Below are 18,274 nucleotides of genomic sequence, written 5' to 3'. Positions count from 1 at the left end.
AATATTATTGGCTTGCTAAATATACATAGTGATAATCACAACACACTGTTTATTCAAACAATTGTATATACAGTTATTTTAAAGAGATTAAACCAATGAATGATTAAACATTAAAAAACCAACATACAAACATTTCCTTTTTAAAACAAGTGAAATTGTGTACCTATTGTACATATTAATTCAAACAAAATTTGCTTGCAGTTATTAGTCCATAAACCTTCACAAGTGAACATTAAGGCAATTAATCTATATATAATTGAATTACCTTCTTAATCGATGCATCAGATAAGGATATGTTTGCCAAAAGTAGTTTGTATTTATGCTAAACATATCGATTCAATTTACACAATAAATGAATTACAAATGTAGATAGTCTTATAAGTAAAATAAAATGAGAATGTAGGACAGGCCATAATCATGACAGATGACAAAATAAATTGTAAGTTTATAAATCCGCTTTAAAACCAAACGCCTTTAATAAAACGTTTATACATAAAAGAACTAAGATACTTAAGCTAAAGAACAAAACCTAAAGCATTTACCTGAGTGTTATTGGTCGTTGATTCCTCAATTTTATCAGTTTCCATTTTTATCATTGTAAGAAATTACTTCTAGACGTATCGATTACAATAAAAACATAAGCACTAATTTGTTATAAAGTTTGTACAACTATTTACACTAACACATCATGCTAATAACGAATTTTTATATTATCTACTTAATTAAAACGATCGTTTATACACAAATTCACGACGATCACAACACACTTCTTCCTCCGAAGCAGAAGTGTGGCATGAAGAAAGAAGTCTCAAAAGTCATCGTCAATCTGCCAAAACCTTGTTTGGTAACAAAATTCTACCAACTACACTACCAACTTAGTAAGTGAAAATTACCAAATTGCCAATCAAATTAAGATTTTTAGGTTTATCGGCTTGATTTGAATGTGATATATGACTAATTAAATTGTTTTTAGAACAAGCTAACCAAATAAAACGTAAATATCTAACTATTAAAAGATCATTATTAGAAATCACAAAAAAGAAATAATCATATTGGTTATGTTTTGGTTTGTACACTTGTAACATTATAGCGGGAATTTTAAAATTTTACATTATATAATGAATGAACAAATTAAAATAGAAGGTGCTTCCAAATTATTATCCACATTTTATAATAGATAGACATGTGCAATTTAAGTTCTTTTGCGAATAATGGTAAAAAAATTGTTGCTGTAGCAGCTAATTATAAGTATGTTTTTTGTTTTGTGTTAATAAAAATGTACTGATCTAACCACAGAAAGTGTGATTTAACTACAATAAATATTTAAAAGTTTTCTGTTTTTAACTTATTTGGGATTTTTAACATATTTAATAAAAAATAAATTTATTCAATCCAAATTATTTGTTTTTTAGTAGCATTTGTAATATTTTTTAAATATTCGGAAATGCTTATCTAACAACATCCATCAAGTTGATATTTGGCGGTTTTTAATTTTGAATGTCATTGGATAAATTTACTTTTTCCGCGTAACACTGAATTAAAATTTTTGCGTTATTCCGTCAATGAGTTTATTATTTTGTATAATAAAATATATATTTTATATAAAATTCGTTCTTTTTACTTATGCAACCAATAATACACGTTACAATTAATAGTCCATAGTGTGAGGCCGCTCCCGTCTGAAAAAGTTTCTGATTCGGTTTCTTTACGAATTCCTATTCAAAAATGTCCACTTTAAACAAATCTGAATGAATGGTGCCGGCAGAATTTTTTTAACAAATTCAAAACATTATTTTTTTAGATTTTTTGGGCCATCTAAACAAGAAAGATATGTGGTTATTTTTCTCAAAAGTTTATAGTTTTTGGGTTATAGGCGATTTAAAATATGAAAAATGCGAAAATTTTCGAGGCTTAAAAATTCATAGTTAAATTATTATTTTTGAGATTGCCAAATTCTTAAATTGAAGTTTAAACATTCATTTTCAAGTTTCTGAAGAGTGATCGGGTTTAACTTCAATTTAGACCGTTGTTTTTTAATTGTTAATTATGCGCGTCCATCCGATTTTTATGCCAGTGCGGTGCGCTCTATTTCAACAATCTTCTATTTTGCTCCGGCAAACATGTTTTAATATTGTTTGGGTCATTCTAAACAAAAAAGTCTCTTGTCATCTCTTATTTTTCTGAGAAGGTAACAGTTTTCGAGTTATAAGCGATATAAAATCTGAAAAATGCGAAAATACGCATTCTCGAGGCTTGAAAACTCATGTGTTAATTATTATTTTTGAAGTTGCTAGAGAGTACCTAAATTGAAGTTTGAACATTCAGTTTTAAGATTTTGATGAGTAATCGGGGTTTATTTCAATATAAATCGTTGTTTTTTAATTGTTAATTATGCGCGTCCACTCAACTTTTAGGGCGCCGAGCCGCTGCGATGCCCCTCCGCCCGTCGCACTATATGGTGTTTCTCTGTGGCGCTATATGATTGGAGTATTTAATTGGTATATTCTTCTTCTTATTATTATTATAGTTGTTGTAGATCTGTGGATCTGTTAATTCCGACGTTGAAGTATTTCTTGAGAGGTAGACTGCCAGCAATCTCTCCATCTTTTTGGTGGTCTCCCCGGTGGACGCTTGCCTGCTGGTTTTCCTTCTAGAGCAATTCTTGGTAGTCTGTGCTCCTCCATTCTTGTTACATGACTGAACCATTCTCTCCGTCTTTGCCTGCCCCATCTGACTAATACATCTTGCACGCCACATTGTTCCCTGATGATGTTGTTTCGTATTCTATCTCTTCTTGTCTTCCCTGCTATTGCCCTATATGTCTTCATTTCGGCTGTTCGTAGCAGGCTTTTGGTTTTATTGGTGTCTTCTCTTGATTCAATGCCATAGGTCATAACAGGTCTGATGCAAGTTTTATAAATTCTAACTTTGCTGTCCATTCTCATATATGGGTTATTCCAGACCACATCTCTCAAACATCCGGACAAGACAGCGGCCTTGTTAATTTGTCCTCTTAGGTCTCTGGCTGGGTCATGATAACTTAATAACTCTACACCTATTCTACATTCACAATCAAGATGCAGTAGAAGTAAACAAACCGAGACACGTTAACTGTTACAAGGAGCACTTCTGAATCATGATTTACAATGTATAAAATTTTTAAATCATCATTGTGTGATTTACAATGTATATATGTTACAGTTCAAGTTGATTCTCAGTTAGAGTTGACTTTTCCTAGTTCGAGTCAACTCCAACTGAAACGAGCAGTAAAAGTTGATTTGAACAATTTAAATCAACTTTTACTAGTTGAAGTTGACTCTTCCTAACCCTTGTTAGTAAAAGTAGATTATACAATTTATACGAGTATAATCTCACGTGCATTTTTGATGAGTGTGCGTCTCTTTGTTTTGACCGTTTCAACTACTTATTAGTGCGGTCTGTAACGTCGCCCCCGTTAGGTAAATTATTCTGATTCGATTTTTTTGCTCAAACTTACTCAAACAAATACATCCTTATAACAAATACACAGTGTCAGGCGGTACCGCGGTCGAAAAATTGTTTAACCAATTTTTGTTAAACAAATTCACAAAAATAATTCTTATCTACTCTACCTCATATATTATGTACAAGTTTTTATTGTGTGAAAATTGTAAATATAGATAGCAGTACATGAAGGGTTTAAAGTGTGCCTGAAGTAATAATGTATTTTAAATGGGATTTACTTTTTCGCACTGTTTTTTAGCACACTTTCATATAATCAAATATCCTTAACTTTCGCCTTGTCATGGTGATGACATGTGAGCAATAAATTACAAAAAAAGTTTTGACAGTTTTGTGGTTTGACAGAAGTTTGAATTTTTAAATGTCAAAGTTCTAAAAAATTGTAAAATAGGAATGTATTCCAGTGACGAAGAGTTGCAGTTTTTTTATTTGTTTTTTGGTAGATAAAATATTGTATGAAACTGTGCGTGAAGTACTTTTTGCACACTTAGGCGATGTATAGCACTCGGACCTCTCGTGCTCTAAAAATCGCGTGCGTGCGCAAAAAGCATACTTCACGAACTGTTTTATAAATAACTAAGTATTTCACCCCGGACAATTTTTTTTAGATTATTTTGGTCATTCGGAGCAAAAAGTCTCTTGTGATTTTTCTCTAAAATTGATAGTTTTCGAGTTTTATGCGATTTAAAATTTGAAAAATGCGAAATGACCATTTTTATGGCTTAATAACTCGATTAACAACTATTATTATGAAAGTCAGAAAGTCATCTAATCAAAGTTTAAAGTCCCCCCTACAAGATCCTGAAGAAATTTTTGTCATAATTTTATTACTAAGCTGTCATTTTTAATTATCAACAATGAGCGCTAAAAGCGTATTGAGGCGGCCGCGGCCGTAATATATACAGTAACATTTAATTTCTAGAATCGGTTGTTTGTGTGAATTAACTTTTACTAAATGGCATTGGGAAGAGTATACTTTAACTAGTTGGAGTCTACTTTTACTAGTAAATGTTGAATAAAAATCTTCATTTTATATTTATAATCAACTTTTACTAAAACCAGCCGTTTGAGTCGACTCGAACTAGGAAAAGTCAACTCCAACTGGATAATCAACTTGAACTGTAACGTATACATTTTAAATCATGATTCAGGAGTGCCCCTTGTAACAGTTAACGTGTCTCGGTTTGTTTACTTCTACTGCATCTTGAGTGTGAATGTAGATTAGATATTTGAACTGGTTTAGCTGTTCTATGGGATTCCCCTCTACCACGAGCTTGCATCTAATTGGGTCTTTCGCAATGGTAATGCATTTTGTTTTCTGCGTGGATATGTTCATTCATAGTTCATGTTGAGTCGTGCTTGATAGAGTCGATAAAGTTGTCTTTGTAGGTCATCCTCGTCCTCTGCAATCAGGGCTGCATCTGCATCATCCGCATAGCACACTATACTAATTCTACTGTGGCCGAGTCTGTATCCTAGTTGTAGCGATTCCACATCTTCTATTATTTTATCCATTAGCATATTGAATAGAAATGGACTGAGGCTGTCTTCCTGCCTATATTGGCAATAATTAATTTAATAAATAAATAAATAATTAAAAAAATTATGTTAATAATAATATACAAAATTTTAATTAATATGCAGTAGTCCAGGTTGTGAGGTAGTATGAAAAATGTTTATGATTCGGCGTCTTTGCGGATTCCTGCTCAAAAATGTCTCCTTTAAACATATCAGAGAAGGGTGCCAGGCAAAAATTTTGGGCAGATATTGTTTAAACGATTTTTTAAACATATTCAAAAGTTTACAATTTTTGTACCATTTTAGAAATTTCTTTTCAGATGGGAGGGGCCTTACAGAATAGACTAAATTATCACAATCACAATTATTAATCATCTATCATACCTCTAAATATTAGACATAATTTCAGATCTCTTCAGTTTTTTTTTATTTTCAGATCTCTTATGAAAATATTAAAGATAGAACCTCCAAAGTACCCACAGATTTTTATTAAACCAAGTACGTCTTATTTAACCGAAGGGTCACCTATTATAGTAAGTTTCTAATTATTTAATTCATCATCATCGTCAAGATTATCATCATCATCTAGCCGTTATTACAACTTAAAATAATCTGCTATGCAGACGATGCAATACTAATCTCTCAAAGTGAAGATGATCTCTCAAAATGAAAATTTAACGTGTTAATTTCCCCGAAAAAAGACAAAATGCATGGATATAACAGCAAATCCAGTAAAATGTAAATTGAAGCTAGATGGTCAGATAATAGAACAAGTGATGGAGTTTAAGTATCTAGGCATCACACTATCTAGCTACGGAAGGCTCGAAACAGAAGTGGAAGATGAAGTGAATAGAGCAAACAGAGCCGCAGCTTGCCTGAATGACACAATATGGAGAAAAAAACATATCGGAAAAGAAATGAAAGATTGTTCGAAACAGCGGAGATAAAAACCCTCCGAAAAATCGATGGTAAGACTCTATGGGACAGAGCTAGAAGTACAGATATACGACGGAGATGCAAGGTCGACAACATTAATAATTGGGTAAGAAACAGAAGAATATAATGGAATAATCACATAAGCCGAATGGCAAGAAATAGAGTAGTAAGAACAGCGAGAGACGGTTCCCAATAGGAAGACGATCAGTGGGGAGACCACGAAAACGATGGAACGACAACTTACTAGAGGTACATTGAAAAAACAGATATAGTCATGTCTATACAAAAAGAAGAAGAAGAAGAAGAAGAATCTAGCCGTTATTGTTCATTGCTGAATTTGCTATTGTCCTCTAAATTTCTCCATATATCCCTGTCTTGAGACAGGACCTCTAGTTCTCGGCATTTCTCTTTACATCGTCAGTCCAGTGCGTTGGTGGTCGACCTCTGCTTCATTTGTCTGCCCGCGGTCGCCATTCCAATAATCTTATCCACCTGTCACCTGTCGTTCGGTGTTCTTGCCACATGATCTGCCCATCTCCATTTCTTTTTAGCTACACGTTCTAATATGTCTTTGATTTTTGATCTTTGCCTGATGTTGGTATTCTATCTCTCCTCGTGATGATTCTTAGCATAGCTTTTTTACTTTTTATTAGTTTTATAGCGTGTTTAAGACAACCTCAGCTTTCAAAATAGTTGGGCCATGGAAATAGTCTCCCAGTTGTGGTGACTTTTGTCTTCTGTGATCGTTAAACAAATTAGCTCTGTATATTTTCTATTATTAAGTAGTAAGTATACCGCCAGATACCAGATACCGCCAGATTAAGATACCACACGCATGGAGAAACAGCATAATGATACCCATGTTCAAGAAAGGAGACAAAGAAGGCCCCAACAAGTATAGAGGTATAAAGCTACTGAGCACCGCACAGGTACTAGTACACTTTAGAAGACCAGAAATAATAATTTTTTTCAAGAATTTTTTTCTCAGAATCTTTAATAAAAATGAACATAAAACTTTTTACATATTAATATCTAACTCTTAGAGAGTACAAAAAATATATCTTTTTTCATTTATGCACGTAGACTAATATTGTAGAGGGCGCAAAAGTCGAGGCCTCGAAAAATGATGGTGGGCAGTTAAGAGGCTACAGTAGCGAGCAACAGGTAGCAACAAACGCGTTCCAAGATTGCAGCTCTAATTTTGAATATTTTGTCGAGATATTTGGCACACATATTCGTAATATAATAAAGAATGGCGGTACAGAGCCCAATTTCAGAAATATGTTAGTACGTGGAAATTACTCTATAACTAAATAAAATATTGGAAAAAGGAGCCTGTACCGCCATTAAGAAGAAAAAAATAATAAACTTTCTTCAAATAAACTTTTTTATCCGATGCCTAGATTTTGTGTAATCTTGGAACTACTAAAATTTTTTATTTCTAACAAGAAATCGAACATATTATAACTAAATAACTAATTAGGCAACATAGAGAAATTATCACTGTCTTTTTGACAAACCTGCGTCAGATTTTCTCTAATTTGTTCTGTCATCTTTATCGATATCTGTTCAGTGCAGTAGTGTAGTGTGTTAATTTAAGAATTCGTTTATTGATAGTTAATTTATTATATTTTTGTTGTTGTTGTATAAGTTGTTGGCCTCTTTGAAATAATAGATTGTTGTTAATTGTGTTTTAGTTCTATGTAGGTAGGTAAGTATATTTTACGTAAAAATATTTCGAATTCTAATGCGAGTATAAAGTTTTAGGAGGATTTTTTTATTTTTAACATATCAATCTGAAACAAAAAAATCGTACTGCATTTGAAGGAGGAAGGTTTCTTGCGTGACAATTTACCACAATTTGACCAAAAAATAAATATTTCTTAACCATGAAAAACTGAAGAAAAACGGTCGATTTTTTCACAAAATTTTTTCAAATTTCCAAAATCTTTTTTTGCAGAATTTTTCACTAATCGTGGTAAATTGTCACGCAAGAAATCTTCCTTTTTCAAATGCCGTACAATTTCTTTGTTTCAGATATCCCAATCCTGAGATTAACTGTCCGTCATCGAAACTACTTTTTTTCGATGCCTCGACTTTGGTGCCCTCTACAATATTAGTGTACATGCATAACTGAAAAAAGATATATTTTTTATATTCTCTAAGAGTTAGATATTAATATGTAAACAGCTTTATATTCATTTTTAATAAAGATTCTGAGAAAAAAAATCTTGAAAAAATGCTTATTTTTGGTCTTCTAAAGTGTAAAGTATGTTAAACAGTAAATGGTTAAGTTCAATTAGTTACCACTATAAACACCCCGGATTAACCGATAATAGTATAAAAGGCCCGGTTTCAGGTAAAATTTATTTTAGGCTTTATTATGGGAGTACCGTCTAGTCAGTGTTAATTGCAAAAGACCAACTCTGTCTACCTCGGTGGCTTATCGCTCCGGGTGGGTCTTAACAATGGGCCAGGTCAGATAAATTTTATAATATTTACGACCGCACTAATTGAACTCAAACCATTTACTGTTGAACAAACCATACCTTAAGCTAACCACAAAAGTCCTACCCAACAAAATCAATAAACTAACAACTTTATCAGATGAACAACAGGGATTCAGATCCGGAAGACCCTGCGTAGACGCCGTATTTGTACTGAGACAAATCACAGAAAAGGCCATTGAGTACAATAAACCAGCATATCTGTTTTATAGACCTGACAAAGGCTATCGATCGCATCCAAGTCGAAGACGTCTTACATTTACTGTATAGAAGAAACATACCAATCAATATTATACAAACCATCGAAAACATCTACTGTCATAATCGAATACAGGCAAAGATAAATGGGAAACTATGTAACGCTGTTTATACCAGTACAAAGCGGAGTCAGACAAGGTGTCTCGTTAAGCCCACTGCTCTTTAATATAATAATGGACGAAATAATAGAAGCAGTACGTAAAGGTCATGGTTACAGAATGTGGAACAAAGAAATCCAAATATTATGTTATGCAGACGACGCCACAGCATTAATCGCCGAGACATAAGACGATCTTCAAAGATTAACACATTTTCAATACAACAGCCAAGAAATACAATATGATAATATCAGCAAAAAAAACCAAATGTATGACAATATCTAATTACCCACTACGATGTTAAATCGAAATTGGTTGGAAAACAATAAAGCAGGAAGCAAGGTTTAGATATCTGGGAATAGATATAACCAGTTACGGAGATGTTGAAGAGGAAGTACTTACGACAACAAAGCTTAAAAGCAAGTAAAGTGGCGTGATCTCTTAATGACACAATCTGGAAGAACAAACACCTAAGACAAGATACAAAAGCAAGAATCTATAAAGCAGCAATTAGACCTATATTGATATACACGGCGGAGACAGGACCTGACACATCTAAAACGAGACGACTACTAGAAACAACAGAGAGGAAAATACTCCGACGAATATCAGGGAAAAGTCTGTTGCATAGGGAGAGAAGCGAAAACATAAGATCATGCGATGTAGAAGACATAAATGGATGGGCGACCAAACGAAAACAGGAGTGGAACGAACACATTAGTAGAATGGCAGAGGATAGGATAGTACGAATAGCACGAGATGTCACCAAATGGACGAAGAAGTATTGGCAGACCAAGAAAACGATGGTGCGATAACTTAAACAATTTAGGGGGCTAATATTGAAGAAGAAACAGGCTTTAAAGCCTACATACAAGAAGGAAGAAGAAGAAGAAGAAGTATACCGCTAGGGTCCGTTATTGGTTCATCTTAGCCATTATGTATACCAGTGACTTGTTTTTTTTTCTTGAATGTATATTTCGGTACCCTACTTTGGTCTTGCCTGACCTTACACTTCCTGCGTTGTTACATCATCTTGTACTTGTTATATTTCTGTTCTATCTCTAATATTTCTTCTGGCATCCACTCATTCTTAGTACTACTAAGGGATAACTAGGGGATTATGGTCGGATCCTATGTCTGCTCCAGGTAATGCAGAAACCTTAATAATAGCATTCCTGTAACTTCTATTAATGATTGTATTACAGGAAATATGGGGAAACAGATGACTTCATGGGCGGGATGAATAAAATAGAAGGAGGCAAATAGTATGTTGTCTTACAGAAAATTTCCAATGAATCTGAACGGGGACAGGACAAACACTTAAAAAAAAAATTATTTTAGATTCATTTGAAGTTTATTATTGATACTATTTCAGAGGTTAAAGTATAAAAAACATGTTATATGTAGGTACTACTGAATAGAAACCAGAATACTTTAGGTCTAACCAAGATATATTATAAAATAAAAAAATATGAAAAATTTTTCTTTAAGAAACGCTTTTCTTTAGTTACGAGTGACTAAAATTTAAAATATTATAAAAAAAATCAACTAAAAAGCAAATATGTAATAAAAAAAATTGAAAAAATAGATTCGTCAAAGAAAAGCGTGGCGCGTCTTCATCGAATAAACGGCTTTCGCCCCATGCTTTTCTTTAATGAATGTGTTAGATTTTTTCAATTTTTTTTATTATTTGCTTTTTAGTTGATTTTTTATAATATTTTTAATTTTAGTCACTCGTAACTAAAGAAAAGCGTTTCTTAAAAAAAAAATTTCATATTTTTTTTATTTTTTACTTTTTAGTCTTACACTTTTCAAACATTAAAATATATCGTCATGTTTCTTAAAATATGTATAAAACATGATGTACTAACATGAAAAGTAGTCGGAATCGGCAAAAAATTTGAAACTTTATTGTTTATTTATGAAGCATAACGTAAACAATTAACGTAAAAAGTGAAATTATGTACAGTTCATATCATTAGCTACAACACGTAAAAGTTTCAAGTTTTTACATTGTAAAAAACAAGAGAATTTAAGCATTTTCCATTAAAATCGTTTTATTTTATTTAAACAATTAATATACATAAAAAATTTTTATTGATTATTCGTGTATTGTTCCCGCGAATGCATATGTCTGCAAATTTTCATTCATTGGCATTGGAGAAAAGGCACTCAAATTAACGTCTAAAGATTTGACGCAAACTATTGAACTAAATAAAAGCGTTTAAGAATATACTCGTATAATGAATTATAAAGTGAGAGATGTACCTAAGGAGCATCATATACAGAACAATGTGACTATCAGTTCGAATTTGCTACTAAAGTTTAAATGTTTTCTGACACAACTTGTAATAACACATATTAACAAACGCAATTATTTATACAGAATTTTTTTAGATTCCCAAGGGTTTCGCCGTCAACCAAGAAATAGAATTAGGAGTAGTAATTGGCACAAGAGCGAAAAAAGTACCTGAAAGTAAAGCCATGGATTATATTGGTGGATATTGCGCTGCACTTGATATGACAGCAGCTGACAAAATAGTAAGAGTTTGACCTTCTTCTTCTTCTTCCTTCTTGTATGTAGTCTTTAAAGCCTGTTTCTTCTTCAATATTAGCCTCCTAAATTGTTCAAGTTATCACACCATCTTTTTCTTGGTCTGCTAATACTTCTTCGTCCATTTGGTGATTTATCTCGTACTATTCGTACTATCCTATCCTCTGCCATTCTACTAATGTGTTCGTTCCACTCCTGTTTTCGTTTTGTCACCCATCCATTTATGTCTTCTACATTGCATGATCTTCTTATGCTTTCACTTCTCTCCCTATCCAAGAGACTTTTCCCTGATATTCGTCGGAGTATTTTCATCTCTGTTGTTTCTAGTAGTCGTCTCGTTTTAGATGTGTCAGGTCTTGTCTCCGCCGTGTATGTCGATATAGGTCTAATTGCTGCTTTATAGATTCTTGCTTTTGTGTCTTGTCTTAGATGTTTGTTCTTCCAGATTGTGTCATTAAGAGATCCCGCCGCTTTACTTGCTTTTAAGCTTTGTTGTCGTACTTCCTCTTCAACATCTCCGTAACTTGTTATATCTATTCCCAGATATCTAAACCTTGCTTCCTGCTTTATTATTTTCTCATCAATTTCGATTTTATATCGTAGTGGGTATTTAGATGTTGTCATACATTTGGTTTTTTCTGCTGATATTATATTGTATTTCTTGGCTGTTGTATTGAAGATGTGTGTTAATCTTTGGAGATCGTCTTCTGTCTCGGCGATTATTGCGGCGTCGTCTGCATAACATAATACCTATTTGGATTTCTTTATTCCCCATTCTGTAACCAAGACCTTTACGTACTGCTTCTATTATTTCGTCCATTATTATACTAAAGAGCAGTGGGCTTAATGGGTCACCTTGTCTGACTCCGATTTGTACTGGTATAAACTGCGTTTGTTTTCCATTTATCTTTGCCTGTATTCGATTATGAAAATAGATGTTTTCGATGATTTGTATAATATTGATTGGTATGTTTCTTCTATACAGTAAATGTAAGACGTCTTCGACTTGGATGCGATCGAAAGCCTTTGTCAGGTCTATAAAACATAGATATGCTGGTTTATTGTACTCAATGGCCTTTTCTGTGATTTGTCTCAGTACAAATACGGCGTCTACGCAGGATCTTCCGGAAATGAATCCTTGTTGTTCATCTGACCATTTTTACCAGAGTTTGACCATTTTTACAAATTCTTATGGCAATGATTTACACTGGTTTCTATATTTGGATTAAAAAAAACTTTTTTCGAAAGTAAACTTTTTATTTTACATAATTTATTATTTACTACCTTTAATTTGAATTAATCACAATTTCAGTTGAAAATAGGTTTATTTTGACGTTTCGACTTTCACTTCGGAAATCGTTCTCAGAATAGAAATTTAGTTTATTTATTTTAGTGTACCTATACAAACAAATTAGTTTATTCGTTACTTGGTGTGGATTAAATTAGTATCTATACAATAGAATATACAATAAACATATATGTACAAAAAATTTATTAAATAAGAGGGAAAAGTATTTCATTAGATCTCGTGGCAGTGTGCCTATCCGTGACGAATGTTGGCGATCATCACGGCAATATTTATTTTATCTGCAGCAGCGCGGAAAACCTGCACGTTTATTGTATTGAACTAGGTTCTGCAATTCTTTAACCAGGATGTTCTTCCTGAACCTCGCTTTCCAAATATTTTTCATTGCAGGATGGCTTGTAGGGGTCATATCTGGATTCATTTCACATAATGTGTCCGAAGTATTCTCCGAGATTTGATAGTGGTTAATATCGCTCGGTTCTTCTTCACTCTTCTGAGGATCTCCTCATTTGTGATCCGGCCAGTCCACGGGATTTTAAGTATTCTACGATATAGCCACATCTCAAATGCTTCCAATTTTCTGCATATATCAGGCACATAAAAGTCATAAGCAGATCAAAATACCAAATTCTGCACTTATTATTAACAAGTTCGGTGCCCATGACGCACGAATAACGTAACGAAGGTTTTATCAAAGGTACCGATGACTCCTGAGTGGCGTCAGTAGTACCTAGTGGTAGGCGCTTGTTTAAGATGGGCACCGAACGTGTTAAAAGAAAACGATATTGACCTGGTCGCAATACAAGAAACACATACAGATAACAAAGTCCAATTGAACTCAAGAGGAACATCCCTGGCTATGATCTACTAAATAAACTCAACTATGATCTAGCCATTTTCCTTGAAGTGCCTTTCCGTGACGAATGTCGATGATCATCACACCATGGCAATCTTTATCTTATCTGCAGCAGCGCGAAAAAGCTGCACAGATGTTGTACTGGACCACGTTCTGAGGTTCTTTAACCAGGACGTTCTTCTTCTTCCTGGAACTCGCTTTCCAAATATTGTTACTTGGATAATAGGAAACAACTGGTTAGAGCAAATGATACAGACTCTATAGCCTCAAAAATGTTGTATGTGGGGTACCACAAAGTTCAGTATTGGGTCCTCTACTTTTCCTTATCTTTATTAATGACATCACTAGTTTAAAAATCGATGGAAAAGTTTTTCTTTTTGCTGTTCATACCAGTATTACTTGGAGCAACTCAAATATCGCAACTCTTCATTCTACTATAACTTCTGATCTACTCAAAATAAAATCCTGGTCTGATTCTAATTTACTCTCTTTTAACGTAGATAAAACAGTAGCATTATCCTATAAAGGAACTCTTCAACCCTTACCTCTTCATAACAGCCAGATCAGTATCGTTGATTCTGTAAAGTTTCTTGGTATTTTTTAGATAGCAACCTTAAATGGTCCCTTCATACCGATGTGTTAAGCAAGAAACTATCCTCAGCTTGCTTTGCAATAAGATCTGTTTTGAAGGAAATGAATTTAGCCTCTTCCAGAATAACATATTTTTCTTTGCTCGAGTCACATCTTCGATATGGTCTTCCTTTTTGGGGTTCTGGTGCAGCTGCCCAATCCGATGTTATTTTTAAATTACAAAAAAGAGCAATAGGATATCTGTTTGGCATCAGAAGAACAACACATTGCAGAAGCTACTTCAAAGATCACAGGATTCTAACACTACCTTCTTTATATATTTTAGAAACTGTTTGCTTAATTCGTAAATATCTTCATGTCTTTCCAGCAAGATCTAGACATTACTATTCCACCAGAAATTCTACCTTTGACATCTATTTACCGATCCCGTCCAGTGAGTTAGTAAAGAAATCTATATTATATTCTGCAAAAAAACTATACAATCATCTCCCTATACAACTTAAATCTGCAACATATTTCCCCAAGTCCCAAGTTCCGTAAAATGACAAAAGCTTATTTATCTGAAAGACCATATTATTCAATAGCAGAGTTTCTTAACCAATAACTAAGAAATTACAGTATTCTTATGTATAAGTAGAATTTTAATATATATTTGAGTGTCATATGCAGCAGCTTAACTTATTAAATTTCTTAAGGTAGATTACGCAATTTGCAATTTTTTTTTATTTTGCAATAGATTGTTACTGATTTTTATTTCACTTTATTATGTTTTATTTATATTGACGATTTATATAATTTTAGTAAATTGTATTTGTTATTGTTTTTATTTATCATTCTTGTAAGCTTTGTCTATAAAATTGTTAAATTTTTCATGACAATAAAGCATATTTCTATTATATTCTATTTTATTCCTTGGAGAATGGCTTGTTGGAGTTCATATCTTGCTTCATAGTCGCATAATGTGTCCAAAATATTATCACTTTCGAGATTTAATGGCGGTCAGTACCTCTCGGTTCTTCTCAGTGCCGGCGCTAGGGTATAAGGTGCCCGCCTGCAAAACTAACACTGGCGCCCCACACCCCCCCACACACAGATATTCGTACAACCCCAGCCTCAGGGACATTATGTGTGTTCTAATGGAACAGTGTGAAGTGAGACCCACATGTCTGAAGATCAAACCGGTCAGACTGCGTAACCTGGAGTGGTACCTATCTGACCACCCATAACCTGGAGTGGTATCTATTTGACCCCCAAGCTATACCACCACCCCTCCCCATCGCAGTACATAACGAATGAGGAGGCTTTGTACTGAACGTTACCTTGGATGTCCTGGGTAATGGGACATCCTGTGTATTACTTTATGTGGTGTTACTACCTGATTTTAGGGGTAGCTAGAAGAGCTTTTCTCTCCGTTAATGACTTGATTTTGGACTTGTGTTCTAAAAATGTGTGTTCCGGGCGACGAGGCACCGACTAAAGACGGTGTCCTGCTATCCGCAAATATCCACGGAAAATAAAGTTCGGTTACAGTTTTATTGGCTAAGAGAACTAAGATTTTTTTTGTTATTTCTTCTTTTTCGGCTTTTCTTTTTCGATTTGTACCCCAGATATTTTTTTGAATCCACTGTTATTTTTAACTAAATAAAAATAATAACTTTAAAACCTCAAGATTATGCTTCTGCAGTAATGTGAACCCGTAATTTAATAATAGTACTGAGTAATTAACAAGTATAATTTTATATTAATTGAATACAACACTAGATTCTTTAACTGCAGAGTACAACTGACAAACTATTCTGTATTATAATCACATGAAATAATATCAAATCTAAAGAGCTCTAAACTAGATTTTTTGTAAAATGTTTATTTTAAATATTGTTTTTATATGGGATTAATACTAAACTTGGTAAATACCTATTAATAGGTACATAATACTAAGGCAGGCGGCAAGAAAACAGTATCGCAATCTTGTTTATTTTACTAGAAATCATTCATTTTCTCTCATAACTGCTGATACAAAACTAACAACTTGCAAGGAATTTGAAGAAAATAAACAAAGCATTCTCATTAGAGCAAAATTATTTGGTTGAAATATGATATCTTTGACCAATAAATTATATTACTACCTAATAGTAAGAATTATATGCGGCATTGCATATTTTTGTATATTTTACATGTGTGATATGCAAAAATAAACAAACACAGATTAGGGTATTATGACGAATTTAAACCATATCTAAAAAATGAATTTTTCTATGTAAGTATTTTGCATAACACAAGCAGAAAAAAGCTCATTCTGGCGCCCCCCAAACAGGGGCGCCCGCCTGCATTGCATCCCTTGCAGGCCCGTTATCGCCGGCCCTGGTTCTTCTTCATTCTTTTGAGAACCTCCTTATTTGCAACCTGGTTAATCCACGGGATTTTAAGTATTCTTCGATATAGCCACATCTCAAATGCTTTCAATTTCTGCATATATCTTGTTCATGGTACACAATTCAACACCATAAAAAGGACAGAGAAGACGTAGCATTGCAGCATTCTTACTTTGTGCCAAGAGAAAGGTTTTGGCTCTTGAAGAAGGCCCTCGTCCAGTTAAAGGTCGATCTAGCTTTTCCGATGCGCTCTCTTATCTCTTGGTTATTGGTCCATCCTTCATTTATTATGGTTCCGAGGTAATTGTAGTGCAGCACTCTTTCTACGGGGATTGGTTGACCTTCTGTTATGTTTTTCTTGATAATGCTTTGTCTTAGTCGTGTCATCTGCATACTCGATGTTGTGGTGGTTGCCACCCTACAACCACCGGTGATGGGGTTGATTAACTTCGAAACACTAAGTACGTGAATATATTTATTAACTCACTACGTATGACAAATGACAACACTAGTTGGTGTTGGATGGTTGTTACCCCGTCTGGACTCTAGCTAAGTCTGTTTCTGAATAATGAATAATCACTCATTCCTTTTTACTTATACATAAATAAATTGTATTTGTTTGTTATGATTTCATATTTGTCTATTGTGACCGTGAATTACTAATAACAGTATTTTTGTCGACTTGCTATTTTCCCTATGCGTGACCTAGATTACATAAATCGATGCCACCTACTTACGAAATCAAAACATGAATGAATGTAATATTTACTTTAAGACTTTTAAAAATTAAACCGATTAAATATTCTTATTTTCTGGATGCTACTATAAATCCTTTACAGGCGGTACCTGTGTAGTAGAATACCACTAGCCATACGCTAAATAAATAAATATATAATTTTTATTTCTAGAAAGAAGCAAGAAGTACAGGTGGTTCTTGGACACTGGCAAAAGGCTTCGATACTGCAACGCCTGTCAGCAAGTTCATACCAAAATCGGAGGTTCCAGATCCTTACAAATTGAACCTATGGTGCTCTGTAAACGGTAAACTGCGTCAAGATGCGTTCGTCTATGATGTCCACTTTAAAATAGCTTATTTAATAAGTTTTATAAGTCAATACATAACACTGGAACCAAACGATCTTATTTTGACAGGAGCTCCGCCTAATTTTGGGCCAGTAAAAGATAAAGATGTCGTTACTGCTGGCATAAAGGATTATGTGCAAATGAAATTTGAAGTGGCTGAAGAAAAATAATATTCCATTTTGATACTTTTATCAATATTTTACATAAATAGAACAGTAAAAACTCTTATCACCGTTTGAGATTTCGAAGTATACAGCCGTTATAAAAATAAAATTATTATAAAGTTTATCTTTCTGAGTTTTGTTTAATTTTGTTATTTCGTTAAATAAAAAAATATTTTTCTTTATTTTATTGTATTTTATGTTTTCCCTATTTTAATCTAACGCTATCATAAGATAGGTCACATACATACAATGAACATTGTGTTCATTTAAAAAGGACCCACCCTCAATATTTCAGAAATTCGACACATATAGTCCCGAATGGATCGATTTGCTTTAAAATTTGAGAATAAGTAGTGGATAGTCCTAGGATCAAAATCTATATGATGCCGAAAGGCGCTTTTACCATGGGGGTTGTTGCCACCCCATCCCGGTGGTGGAAATTTTTTATTATATTTTGACCGCAAAAGATGACAAAATAGCAAAGCAAAGTTTGAAGACTTCGAAACTGACAATGCTGCTTTTTGACTGTA

The 18,274-nt window shown here is 33.6% G+C and overlaps 2 protein-coding genes across 3 annotated transcripts in view; one reads left to right on the top strand and one right to left on the bottom strand.

The window, feature by feature from the left end:
• LOC114326685 (F-box/WD repeat-containing protein 1A) overlaps positions 1–830 on the bottom strand; it is a 321,344-nt gene extending 320,514 nt beyond the window's left edge. Inside the window, exon 1 of the mRNA XM_028275095.2 lies at positions 543–830. Within this exon, the coding sequence (XP_028130896.1) occupies positions 543–596 (54 nt within the window). The 5' untranslated portion in view covers positions 597–830. The remainder of the gene's footprint in view (positions 1–542) is intronic.
• Positions 831–1,095: 265 nt separating this feature from the next.
• LOC114326688 (acylpyruvase FAHD1, mitochondrial) lies at positions 1,096–17,926 on the top strand. Of its 2 annotated transcripts, none has more exons than XM_028275103.2 (4): positions 1,096–1,248; positions 5,456–5,552; positions 11,216–11,359; positions 17,406–17,926. In XM_028275103.2, exons 1-4 carry the CDS (start codon positions 1,184–1,186, stop codon positions 17,748–17,750), a joined length of 651 nt encoding a protein of 216 aa, XP_028130904.1. In that variant the 5' UTR covers positions 1,096–1,183; the 3' UTR covers positions 17,751–17,926. The 2 variants fall into 2 exon arrangements, with proteins under 2 accessions (XP_028130904.1, XP_028130905.1); XM_028275104.2 differs by having other exon boundaries at positions 1,129–1,214.
• The last annotated feature ends 348 nt before the right edge of the window (positions 17,927–18,274 follow it).

The sequence above is a fragment of the Diabrotica virgifera genome, chromosome 5 (genome assembly GCF_917563875.1).
Source record: "Diabrotica virgifera virgifera chromosome 5, PGI_DIABVI_V3a".
In the NCBI taxonomy this organism is placed as follows: Eukaryota; Metazoa; Arthropoda; class Insecta; order Coleoptera; family Chrysomelidae; genus Diabrotica; species Diabrotica virgifera.
This window is presented reverse-complemented; position numbering and strand designations above follow the sequence as displayed.

Bases quoted from the DNA above. Each gene is read 5' to 3' on its own strand.
- LOC114326688 (XM_028275103.2), top strand. From the start codon at position 1,184: ATGTGCAATTTAAGTTCTTTTGCGAATAATGGTAAAAAAATTGTTGCT. The intron at 1,249-5,455 runs GTATGTTTTTTG...TTTTATTTTCAG, and splicing joins GCTGTAGCAGCTAATTATAA to ATCTCTTATGAAAATATTAA. The intron at 11,360-17,405 runs GTAAGAGTTTGA...TTTTATTTCTAG, and splicing joins TGACAGCAGCTGACAAAATA to AAAGAAGCAAGAAGTACAGG.